This window comes from Clavelina lepadiformis, chromosome 1, assembly GCF_947623445.1.
Source record: "Clavelina lepadiformis chromosome 1, kaClaLepa1.1, whole genome shotgun sequence".
Classification (NCBI taxonomy): Eukaryota; Metazoa; Chordata; class Ascidiacea; order Aplousobranchia; family Clavelinidae; genus Clavelina; species Clavelina lepadiformis.
Genome location: NC_135240.1, coordinates 18,736,697 through 18,749,000, shown reverse-complemented (window position 1 = coordinate 18,749,000; position 12,304 = coordinate 18,736,697). Strand labels below are relative to the sequence as shown.

The following is a 12,304-nucleotide window of genomic DNA, read 5'->3' as shown; positions in this document are numbered from 1 at the left end:
ACAATTACATCTTGCTAATAATCAAAAGTCCTTTGATCCAAAGTTCTTTGGTCAAGCAGACTAAATGTCAGTGCAATTAAACTTTATATTTATATCATTTGTGTTTCTTTGAGCGATCCATTGCTTGTAATAATTGTTAACGCCTTTGTTATTTTGAGATCTATTAAACCAAATATCGTTTTTGGCCTCTAACGCAGTGTGCTCATTAAATGGCAAGGAATTAAAAAAAAAACAGGCTAAAAGATAAGAAGAAAAAGAGACAATGAGAGACACACCACACACATTTTACAACATTGTTAAGCTACATGAAAGTAAAGGATAAAGTAGCACTATGTTTGTATGTGGTATTGAATAAAATTAAAGCACAATATGCTGCTCTTGCATTTTTATGTGATATATGTTTGATAGTTGTTTTTCCAATTTATTGTCCACAAAATTTTTATGTTTGGTATAATCAGTGATAAGTCTTGCTTGATACAGAGTTTGCTTGTGTTTGTATTGACCCTACACTTGCTTCACTGTTGTACAAATGAATTGTAAGAGAAATTACAATTTTGCAATGAATTTGTTAAAAAACTAGCAGTTTGGTTTCCACTAAACTTGAATCGTTTCCATGTATGTTGTATAATATCCTGGGTGTACTGTACAATTAAACCAAAGAACTACAGAAGCGTTGCCAAATTTTCACACCGGAATTATGATTTTTATTGTTTGTTATGTCATGGCAAAAGTATAATGAATGAAATTACCAATTAATGAGCAGATGATTGATGTTTTGTGTTTATCCAAATAGGAAATTTGCAAGATAAAAGTACAAACGAATATTTTCGTGGGCCATCTAGTGAAGCCGCAGCAAAGCTCAAAAGACAAAAAGAATTAAGGTACCATTACACTTATTTGAATTTGTTTTTTGTGGTTTAACTGGGCTGTTATCAAGTAATTTTTTTCTGACTCGAGTTAAAACAAGTTAATGCATTTACTGTAACTTAAAAATCCTTCTGATGTCCCACTATATGTAGCATTGAGTTGATTATCATAATGTCATGGTTGCCTTCATATTAATGTGGTTTATATTTTTTTTCAGAGAAAGGTAATTTTGTAGAAAAATATTTGCTTTTGTTACCTGAAAGTTCAATTTTGTGGTGTCACAACTGTTTTGTTGTTTACTGTTTGTGATTGTTTGTTTACTTGCAAAACACCATAATACATGTTTTTGTAGACAAATGGTCTTAGAGGCAGAACGTAAACCGAAGTTAGCAAACAAAGTTAAAGTAGATGATGAAACTGATGATGATGATGCCATAGAACTTAGCGAAGACTGGTCGGACCTACAAGATGAAGGCGTAAAGGTGTCTTGTTAGTGTAATACTAACCTCTTCGATTTGACAGTTCGATTACTCACCACTCGCAATATTTTCTAATTGCCATCATGTAGAATCCACCCAAGACTGGGATTCATGTATCCAAATTGAGGACTCAGAAAAAAGAAGAAATTGAACTAATTCTTAACATGTCAAAGTAAGTTTTAAAGTAGTATTATTTAGTTTAATCCTAGAACTACCAGAAAATCGTTATACCTAGAACGACCAGATTGTTCAATTGGCCGGTAGATAAGGATAGCGGTGTTTGCAGGTGTTGCTAAGGTAATTTAGCTCATTTGTGATTTATAAGCAAGTTAATATCAGAGATGTGATCAACTGAGTTTGATTATTCGCTATGGTCGTATCAGAAAAAGTGCAGAATTGGCGTTTTCTCTTCATCTGTTCATGAAAGTACTGGAATTGGCTGGTGGACAGATTTACACGTTTCAGCTGTAGTAGCTATTACAGAAAGATCTAACTAGTTTTGAAAGTTCTACAGTGTTTAGCTTTGTCAATTTTTGTGTTTCTAACAATTATAGTGTAACCAATAGCATAAAATTAAATATATATATAATAATTATATAATTTGCTTGAATTCATTTCTGAGATCCAAAGATATCGGCATGGCGCATTGCAGCAGGCGCCACTTTCTTTTGCAATTAGGAGAGTTGTTGTGCACTGCAGATAGACAACGACGAGCCCCTTCAAATCAACCTGTACAATTCGCGCAGCCACCTGTAAATGCTAGCTGGGTTGCTGCATTCCCTGAGAGAAAGAGAACCACTTGCAAGCTGTGTCAGAAAAACAAAACTCGAACGCAGTGCAGCAACTGTACAATATATGTGTGTGGATCATGTGCCAAATCTGTATGTCATGCTGGCTTGCCATCACAACACTAAACCCTAAGTTTCGAGGCCATGATGGCGTCGTCAAAAATTTGAGTACATCTGCAAAAACACCTTGCTGTTTTGATTTTATTGGTATACGAACGAAACGTGTAGCTAAGCCACAATGACTATTCTTGTTCTATACAATTGTCCTTTTTGCCCTCTTTACGTTGACTGAACCTTTTTCTGAAATTTTCTTTCTTCTCAAACTGTTATGTGTAAACATTAAGGTTTGCAGGAAAACTTTAGCCATTATTTTTATTTACCGGTCAATTGACCGGTGTGGTTGTTCTAGGTATATTTACGATTTTTTCGGAGGTTTTTGGGTAAAACGCAATTATCTTTATAGAGCACGTAGTTCATACCTAACTCGAGGATCAGTCCGTAATATTGTTTTAAAAAATTCCCTACCGGTCAATATTTAGTATGTATATTGCAAAACCGTCAAACCATTAACTTACAAACGTTTATTTTCTACCTTTGTATAATAATCTATTACTTTCTACCTACCTGAAATTAAACAAATCTGTGCACAGATTTTTTGACAGCCTGGGTGGTGCTGTTAGTGTAACAGACTTGGATGGCAAACCTAAATCACAAGTTATAACTGACCTTGATGATGACTTTGAAAGTGCTTCCCAGGTAAATTCGGCAATATGTACTTGTGAATTTCTGTTATATTGTTGTTAGTGTTCATGGTATTTTATGTGTCTTATGTTGCTATCAGTCACAAAATATTGATCGTGCTTTATCTTTTGAATGCAAAATAAGTTAAGTTTGGTTTCAAATGACTAGCTTTAGCCAAGATATCAATTTTGTCAGTTTTTGTGATTGTTTTTGTATCTTCATTCTTCATACTTGTTTTCATGAGCAGTCTTTTTATTTTGGCTATGACCGTATTCCAAAATTTCATCATCAAGCTTGAGTCTGTGCAGTACACGATAAGAAAGAAAACATTGCATAGATTAATATAAAAAATTTAAAAACATATCTGTATGAACACCATTCAATGGTTAAATTGAAAACCATAATTTATTATAGTTCTAGTGCAATTATGCATAAAAAGCACAATTTGGAAATCATTCATATGCAAAACAAAACTGATGCCAGCCGGTGAGGTTGGTAAAGTAAAACGTTTGAAAGTATTTAGAAAATTTTCATACAATTTTGTAAAGGTGCTAATTTCCAAAACCATGTTTTTGTTGTATTATATCAGAGCTGGGCAACACTCGTTTAAAAAGAGCAGCGCTTACCTTCATGCTTGTCAAAGAAAAATCAAGTACCACTTTTACTCACGTGCTTGAATAACACATTTAGCGCACTCGCCTTTAAGGTTGCGCTCACGAAAATAGAAATGAGCATGCTCGTGTTCATTATCATAAAAGGCATTTTTGTCATTTCTGTACATTTTCGTTACACAATTGCATTTGCATGTTGTAATGCAGAACTTGTTTCCATTTTGTAAGTTGTCATGATAACGTTTAACTAAAAGTTTGAGACGGTTAGAGGCAGCAAAAGTAGATTGCTAGTTCACTTTATTGGAATTTAGTTTTAATTACTTTCTGTTTTTATTTGTCTTATTGGAACATAGACAATGTAAGTATAATAAAGTTTGTTACATACATAATATATATAATGCGTATGTATTGGGATTATTTAATTTTGTTATTTTTTCATATCCCTTACTCCAATACCATTCATAAGCATATAAAAGTTCTTTAATCTGTTCTTCTTAGGCTGTTGTCATTGTTTCTTGTGACCACTTGAAAACAAAGCATTTAGTCCATCAACCATGTGCGCTACAATCTAACCTATATTTGAAGTGTATCCTTTGCGACTAGGCCACTGTTTTTTATTCACCTTCACCTGAAAATTACAACTAATCTCAAAGCGGTCAAAGCTTCTATACTTTGTTAGCTGCAAATGACGTTCACAGCGTTTTTTGTGAACGTCAGCTCTGATTATTGTAAAATTATATTGATTTATCTGGGAAACTTATAAGCATAGTATGTTAGATCGACATTATGACAATGCTGTTTTGAACAAAGGTCACTGGGCCAAGACATCCAGTGTGGGATGCTCCTGACTCAGAAGTGGATTCAGCAGTTAGTTCGACAAAAAAAAACATCTCTCGCCGCATGAAAGCATCTATGTTTGATTTAAAGTAAGCCACTGATTAACATTTACACATTGTAGTAAAATTATTTTCCTTGAAGATAGTTTCCTGTGTTTTGTTATCAAACATGCATAGTTTGTTTTTGAAAAGAGTTGTAGTAGCAGTAGTTGTATGTTTTGCAAAATTTTACTGATATTGCAATGTGGCCTGTATAAATACATTGTGAACGTGCATATTTAACCAATTTTCTTGACCTTTTTTTTACAATTTCTAAACGTTTCTAACTTCCCGTTATTACACGATCATATCACACTGGTTTAATCCAGGCATGGGCAATAGTTTTATACAAAGAGCCAAATTGAAATGTTATGAAAAGAGCAAAGGCCGGACATTCAATTAATTTTATATGTAGGCTTTTAACAAATCATGATAAGAATGTTGTTTTATTATTTCCATAAAGTTTTCTGAATCTCATTACAAAATTACTGGGATGCTTGGCATCTTCTGTTTACGCATTATCTTGTGACTAATGCTAATAGGATCGTCATAAATACTGTGTTAATAGTGACATAAAATAATTTGGTACCATACCATGACCTACACATTTCTCCTAGTAAGTAGATTAAAGGGTTATAAAGAAATTTGCACAACATGGTCTACATATTGAAGTTTATGCGAGTGAGATAAAATGATTGTGTATGCCGCACTTTGGACAGCAGGTCTTTTGTTGGCCACCTCAAGTCTAAAGTGAAAAAATCTAAAGATTACTTGTGTACTTGCTGTAACTTTATTCAACCAGTTAATAACTAGTATATAGACACACTTTTCAAATAGACATTTTGTTGCCATTTTTGTTCATTAAAATTTTTAATGCATATTGGTGCAAAAAATGTGTTAATTTCAAAGAAGCTGTCGGTGTGTATTAAATAATTTATTAAGTCGTAAATGTAATTATCTCGTTCTTAGAATTTTAAACTTGTATTTTAGCTCAGCATTGGGTATCAATTCATCAACATATACCAACCTGGTCTCTAACATTAACTTTAAAAATACATTTTCTTTGTTACATTATAGGTCAGAAGTAAGCAACAGTGGCAGTCAGAAAAATAAAAAATAATCATCCACTGCTGGTAGGTGATAATGTGGCATTATAAGCTGACAAAACATCGTATCATTTATTATATTGCTATTAACTGTGCGGAGCAAAAATATGATGTTGGTCGTTAAAGCACAATAATAAATATGCTCATGAACAATTTATATATATTTCTCCTGCACAAGTATCATGGCTCGATTATAAGCTGTATTTATTGGTGCTAAAAATTAATCCAAGCTGCCATTGATTGTAAGCCATATGTAATCATAGAATAAGACGAACAGGAACAAAAGGTACAGTAAGCCCTCAGCAATATACTCCCAATGAAAATATTTTAAACCGGTTACATAAGGTACAGTAAGCCTTTTCAATATACAGTATTCTCCATGACAATATCACAGATAAAATTTTGGTTTGATAAAAATGTAAGCAGTATAAATGATGGTGCAAAACAATTTGTAAGGTGCGGCTTATAATCGAATCAATATGGTATGAGTATTTGCTTAAACATGAAGTGCTCACGTATCTTGTTATAAAACACTTGGTGCTGCATAAAATCTATTCTTGTTTATTTGTTTTAGTTAAACTGAAAGAAAACACTAGCCCCGAGTTACCAGAGCGGCCTTAAAGAGCTATTGTACCGCAGTAGTGTGTCTATAAATCTTGAACTTTTTTAGTACACTTTTACATTACGACATTAAGGATATAAAGATCAATAAATTTTTATTTGTGATTAATTTTGTATTTTTTTGTTGTACAATATAAATGGTGTGTGTCTAGCAAGTAATATGCACTGTATGTTTTTAGTTAGTACCACTCTAAGTTGTAATATATTTATACTGTAGTATCAGTCTTGTGCAAGTACCAGACAAACTTTGGTAAATAAAACAGCTGTATTTAAAAATATACGAAGTTGCATTTATACACTAACATAAACTAACACACAGAGAGTCATCTTATTTCTTCGGGGCAATTATTCCTTCAAGCTGAGTCTGAAAACGAAAAAACGAGTTTAATTGGCATCTCAGTCAGAGGCATATTTGTCAAAAACATACTTTAAGTTGTTGGTTTGTTCGTTTGAGGAATTGAATTTCTTCTGAATGTTTTTTCTCTTCCACTTGTCTTCTTTCAGCTTCCCGTTTCTCTATTGCTTCACACTTTGCTTTCAGTTCATTTACTGTTCTTTCCAGTTCTCTTTTTTCATTTTCCAGATCTGATATCTGTTATTTACTACAGTAATCAATTTTGAATTTATACTCTTAAACAAACAATGGATCTACTTAACAGCAAACAGTGAGTTGGCCAGCACTCACTAAACAAAAGTATAAAGTGTAATCTTAACAACACAGAGAATCAAGTAAAACACTAGACAAATGCAGCATGAACACAATAAATACTCTTAGTTTTGGTCTTTTTCGAAAGCTGTGCTCAATTTAGTATTACCTTCTGAGCAAGCCCAACAATTTATCACTAACATTGTCATGTATTTATTAAAAGACATCTTTTACCGTTTTCTCCATGTCTGCTTTGCCTTGTTCTGCTTGTAGTGCTTTCCTCATGCCAAATGCAACACTACTTTCATACAGGGTTTGGTAAGCTGCAATTGTCATTCGAATTTCATCTCTCACACGCAAAAGAAGCAAACCACGTTCTGCGCAGTTGATAGTGACTTGCCTTATTAGCTCATCTGCAAAATATTAAGTTGTTATTTATAAACACTTAATTTTTTTAAGATTTTTTCTGTTGAGTATGTTATAATTTCAGCACGAATATCCTAAACCAAATTCAATACCAAAGCACTGGGAATAGAGTTCTCGTCTCACAGGACAGATTCCTGTTTCCCTGGCTTGCCTCTGTTGTAATCGCTTGTCAAGTTCTTCTTGTAGATTTACAACATCAAGCCTAGTTGCTGGTGTACTTGATACCTTTATTAAAACAATCTAAACCATTACAGATGGCAAAAATTTGAAGTTTATTTGTTCGTAATTATTGCCGTAGCCTTACAAGTATTTGTGTGTGAGTGAAACTGTATTTATTGGCTTTAAATAACTATTTTGAAAAAATATGAGGCAAATTCAGTAGAACGCCTAATGCAGTTTCGTTTAATATTTCAGTTTACTTAATTAAGCATATTTTTGTCAGTCCCAGCAGAATTGCATATATTCTAATGTTAGCCATTTCATTTAAATGCATAATTTGAAAGTTTGATTACTCTAGGAACTTTTTTTCTATCCCCAAAAAGCATTTTGTTAAAGGCTATGCATCAATTTGAGCATACGCAATCAATGTTGTAAGAGAACCTGACTCATGATGGCATTTTAATTGCATTAACGTTGACATATATAACCGCAAGTTTTATAGTCATTTCATTTTCTTTGGGTGAGTGAGTGTGTTTATATAAGGAATGCATGAACTCTATTTAATTGTGCGAATAATGTGTCTGTCAGTGTTTCACTACCGATTCCATAACTCAGTAAATCACCTAATTTAGTACTTTTAGTAATCCTCTGGATATGTAGAAACTTCCCTCATTTGGTTTGTAAATGGAAAGAATACTAAAATGCAGAATTTTGTGTTCCGATGTTTTTTTTGATTTAATGAAGCTAGGACCACCACATAAAAACTGGAAGTTATTTGTATTGTTTATTTTTCGCCATTAAATATGCAGAACGAAAATGAAACTGTAACCAAATGTCCAATGAAGTGCTTAAATTGATACCAAACATAATTTCTGTAAGACAGGTTTTTTAGTGTAACAAATACAGTTTAAGCTGGTATTGCAGTTGTAGCCACTTTTTCGATATACTAGTGGCAAATTTATAACACTATGTAACACAATTTTTGTTTGGCTACTTTTTTTAGGCCCCTTTATGTATTTTTAGGTGCTGAGTTCAAAAATCCCGTCAGTTTTTTCAAGTTTTTTCCTACTACCATCGTTACTTTTTGTTTCATCTGATGTAGCTGTCAGTAGCAAATTGTGTTTTACTCTTGCAGTAGATTTTAACTCCATATCAAGGTTCCGGTCGGTTTATAAAAAGCAAAAGTCAGTTTTAAAACGTTAATAAGAGAGGCTTGTAGATTTTTCAAACAGTAAAAGTCATTCAAAAATGTTCTTTTGAGCGAGCTTTTCTTCTATGACCACACCTGTCTTGCCTTACCAAAGACCAAATGTAGTCTGCCATCATTGTACTGTCCCAGCGGCCTTTATATCTTTTTTCCATTGGCTCAATATCCTGGCAAAATCTCTCACCATGCTTCTCACTGAAGTCACCAAGATTTTCTTGAAAAAATTCCAGATGGGAACGTTTTTCCACGAACTTTTTGTAATTTTGGTCCCTTTTATTTCCCAAAAGTCCATCAATCACACCTCGACATGCTTGCCACGCTTCTTTTTCTGTTTCATTCATTTTTTCTTTCAAGCTTTTACGCTTTAACATTGTGTTTATCTGGGGTCCAACAAATATTCCTCCTTTTATTTTGGCAACTGATCGTCTGGGAAACATTGAACAGATTTCTTGCAAAACTTGTCCTTGAAAATTCAAAGCTTTTAGAAACTGTTTTACCTGACCTAATTAGATATCATGAAACTACCTAAACTAACACGACTTTCTAATAAGGCTATTCTGAATTTAACAGGCTGAGATAAAACGAAAACTGAGATAAGAAATAAAAGCACTTTTGTCTGCGAGATTTCCCACCCCACATGCCCATTCATGTCCTCAAGTAAATAGAACGCAGATTTACAGCATGATAATGCTGACAGACAGAGATCATAGCAATCATAACATTAATGAAAAATCATTGTATCTTGAAAACGATCGATGATAGAAAAAAAACGATAGCATTTTTGGAATCAACGCTTGAAAATCATACAGACACACTTAAAAAATGTAGCCAAACAAACTTTTTTAAAAATTTTGTTACGTAGTGTAATAATACATCAACGTTATGGTAAGTATTGTACTAAAGTATGGCAAGAATTACAAGCGAATTAGGATAGTGTATTTAATGTATCTTGTGCTAGATAAAAAGCGTAACATGACATGTAATGATATGGTTTTTGTTTTATACAGGGTGCTTGTTTGCCATAATTCAAAATAATTTGAAATTTGCTATCAGATGGATTTGATTGTCTACTTGAATGGCTATTTTTTCTTTTTCATATAATTGGCTAATTAGGATTGCAAGTCGATTAGAGTCTAGATTTAATAACTTGGGCATTTTCTAAGTAAAATATTCTATTAAAAAGTAAATATCATGTAGCAGGTGGCTGGAATTTTTAGTTGCTGATCCATTAAACGTATTCTACTGTGTTACATAATGCAAAAAATTTGAAATAACACTAAAACTATTAGGTTAGGTTTAAAATGAAGATGTTTATGTATGTTTATAAATGAAGATATGAAAACCTTCCCACCTGTTGAACCCACAATTGGCCCGACTCATTCCATTCCCTTGGTGGTAAAATACTGTTCAGTATTTCATCTGTTTGTTGTTGCCTACTTGCATCTATTGGAGACAATTGCCCACTTTTGGGAGGACCTGGGACCGGACCCTGACCCACAGGTTGCTGAGGGCTAATTTTTAAAGCTCTAGACTGTAAAGGAATTTAATTTGTAGTTTATACTAAATTTGCTCATGAATAACTGGGCTTTAATTTAAAACCATATTACCTTTGGAGTTTTCTTTTCTGTATTTCTGCTGACTAGCACTGGATTATCATACTTGAGCAATGATGAATTCGGTGGGATCATATTGAAGTTGTGATTATTTAACTAGTATTGTGGCCAATTTCAATTAAAACCTCTGTGGTAAATGTATAATATACCTTCCTACTGAAAAATAAATAGAATGTTAAAATTCATTTTTTATCAAATAATACAAAAATGCATCTAACGGAAATTTCATACAATGTTGGTGTATAGAACTGTGATCATAATTCAGCTGGAACAAAATGCTGTATTGTTTATTTTCCTTTCAAAATAGTTACGCTCACTAGCCAAAAATAAAGTAGCGCATTTTACACTTGGGAAGTTAAATTGTCATCATTTAATGAAAATCCTCGATTTCCAGTCATTTTGATTATATACAGACACTGAAAATTTCCTTTGTGTTCATACCATATTCAAAGTTTAATTACACCTCACGATCACTTTTAAGGTATCCATTATGCGTAAGCTGTTTTCTGTCAGGGTGGACCAGTTGCCTGGTTACCTCATTCGGCAAAAGGATAATGCCAATAATAATAAGTGCTTGCCAAAAACCAAAGTAGCGATTTTAAATACAATAATAAATATCTAAAACAGTAAAAACGAAGGGGTAACTAAATCGAAGATTATTGAAAACGTCTATATGCAAGGATCATGTTACAAGTACTAATCTACCTGTTTTTAAACGCAAGAATCCCAACTATGAAACACCCACTTTTGATAAACTGGATGTGTCATTTGAGCACGGAGAGAATTGTACAATTGTAGCCTAAGTTAGCTAAGCCTGAATCAGGAATGAAGTAAAATTGCGTGAAACTTGAACTGGTGTTAAACCGTATTCAGCTGTGGCTCAACCTATCCTATGGCACTAATATGAAGAGCATTATAATTATGAGAACAATATACTGCAGTGGTAGCTGGTTTCATGCAAAAGCAGCAATTTTAAAGTTATAACAAATGCTAATAATCCATACAATGCATTTTGATTCATGAATATGGCTTCACTCGTCAAATGACAGATAAGAGCTTAAAGATGATACCTTAATCATGTCAAACTATGCTATAGCAACTTTGTTTCGTGGTCACAGATACAGTATTACATCCTACATCGGTGTCTGTTTAAGAGTCATCATTTTTTGTACTCACTCATCTGTACATTCTGCAAATTCACTGAGAGACTTTTGTCTTGGGATTACAAAGGTTGGAGATCTTAGTCAATGATCGACGATCAACATTGTCAAGCACGTATGTATGTCATGTATGTGTATGTGTAATTCTCCAAGTTTTCCTAAATCATTTCATTTGTCAAGATTTTTTGCCAGGAGGGCAAAATGTATCTGTGGTGTAAGACTGGTGGATAGAAGGACTACAACTGAACTTGTAGACTATGTCTAAAGCCACTTTTGATGGAAGATCTATTTATTAAATTACAACAACGTTTTGACTAAAAATCGTCTTGGTTTATGTGAAGTATTGCATCAATCAGGAAGATTGCACAATGCATCATGTTTTGTTATTTTACCTCATGGGACAGTAGGCCTAGATAAAATGAGGACACACTAAAAGCCGGAAAGTTTTTCTGAACTAAGCCTATTTTCTTCGTTTCAGACTTTATAGTGAGATCCGAAAAATGCTACAAAGACAAGCTCAGTAACCATTGGGCTTGAGTGATAAAGAATCATCACCTAGTTTAAGCCATGGCCAAACTGAAGATAAAGACTGTGTTACTAATCACCGAGTTTAAATCATGCTAAAGATAGCCTGAAATCCTGAATGTCGATGTCACAAACACGCTGACTTACGTTACACTAGTTTCTAAGCTTGTGAACTGAATTTATTTCTATGAACTTCTTTGTGAAAAGGGTGACTTCGTTTATGCCAACACAAAACTGCTGATCAAGTTGAGTTGGTACACCCGGGCAGGTTTCCTGAACTGAAAAATAGCCTAGTAGTTTAATGAGGTTTCTTATAAATAATAAATCCTAATCCAATAGGCTACCCTACTGAACGACGAAAAATACAACAGATATTTGAAGTTACTTTATATACCGTAACTGTAAAAGAGCTGATAAATTACAGAAATAAACTATAAATTACCGTAGTTAGGCAGGTTATACCTTTTTCCATTCTGGGTT

At 33.4% G+C, this 12,304-nt stretch overlaps 2 protein-coding genes across 7 annotated transcripts in view; one reads left to right on the top strand and one right to left on the bottom strand.

Annotated features, from left to right (window-relative positions):
* Positions 1-6,366, top strand: part of LOC143445587 (uncharacterized protein C8orf34 homolog) — a 25,699-nt gene extending 19,333 nt beyond the window's left edge. For 5 of the 6 annotated variants that reach the window (XM_076944800.1, XM_076944817.1, XM_076944835.1 and 2 more), the window contains 7 exons: positions 794-881; positions 1,220-1,349; positions 1,436-1,518; positions 2,785-2,890; positions 4,297-4,412; positions 5,439-5,494; positions 6,042-6,366. In XM_076944800.1, the coding sequence (XP_076800915.1) occupies positions 794-881; positions 1,220-1,349; positions 1,436-1,518; positions 2,785-2,890; positions 4,297-4,412; positions 5,439-5,481 (566 nt within the window). In that variant the 3' untranslated portion in view covers positions 5,482-5,494; positions 6,042-6,366. Of the gene's footprint in view, positions 1-793; positions 882-1,219; positions 1,350-1,435; positions 1,519-2,784; positions 2,891-4,296; positions 4,413-5,438 lie in introns of all 6 variants that reach the window. The other variant, XM_076944809.1, reaches the window with a different exon arrangement.
* On the bottom strand, positions 6,335-12,304 carry LOC143445618 (33 kDa inner dynein arm light chain, axonemal). The gene is made up of 8 exons (XM_076944857.1): positions 12,267-12,304; positions 11,972-12,102; positions 10,134-10,295; positions 9,878-10,057; positions 7,253-7,385; positions 6,969-7,147; positions 6,516-6,680; positions 6,335-6,452 (listed from the first exon to the last, which is right to left on the bottom strand). The coding sequence occupies exons 3-8, from the start codon at positions 10,212-10,214 to the stop codon at positions 6,417-6,419; spliced, it is 774 nt and encodes a 257-aa protein (XP_076800972.1). The 5' UTR covers positions 10,215-10,295; positions 11,972-12,102; positions 12,267-12,304; the 3' UTR covers positions 6,335-6,416.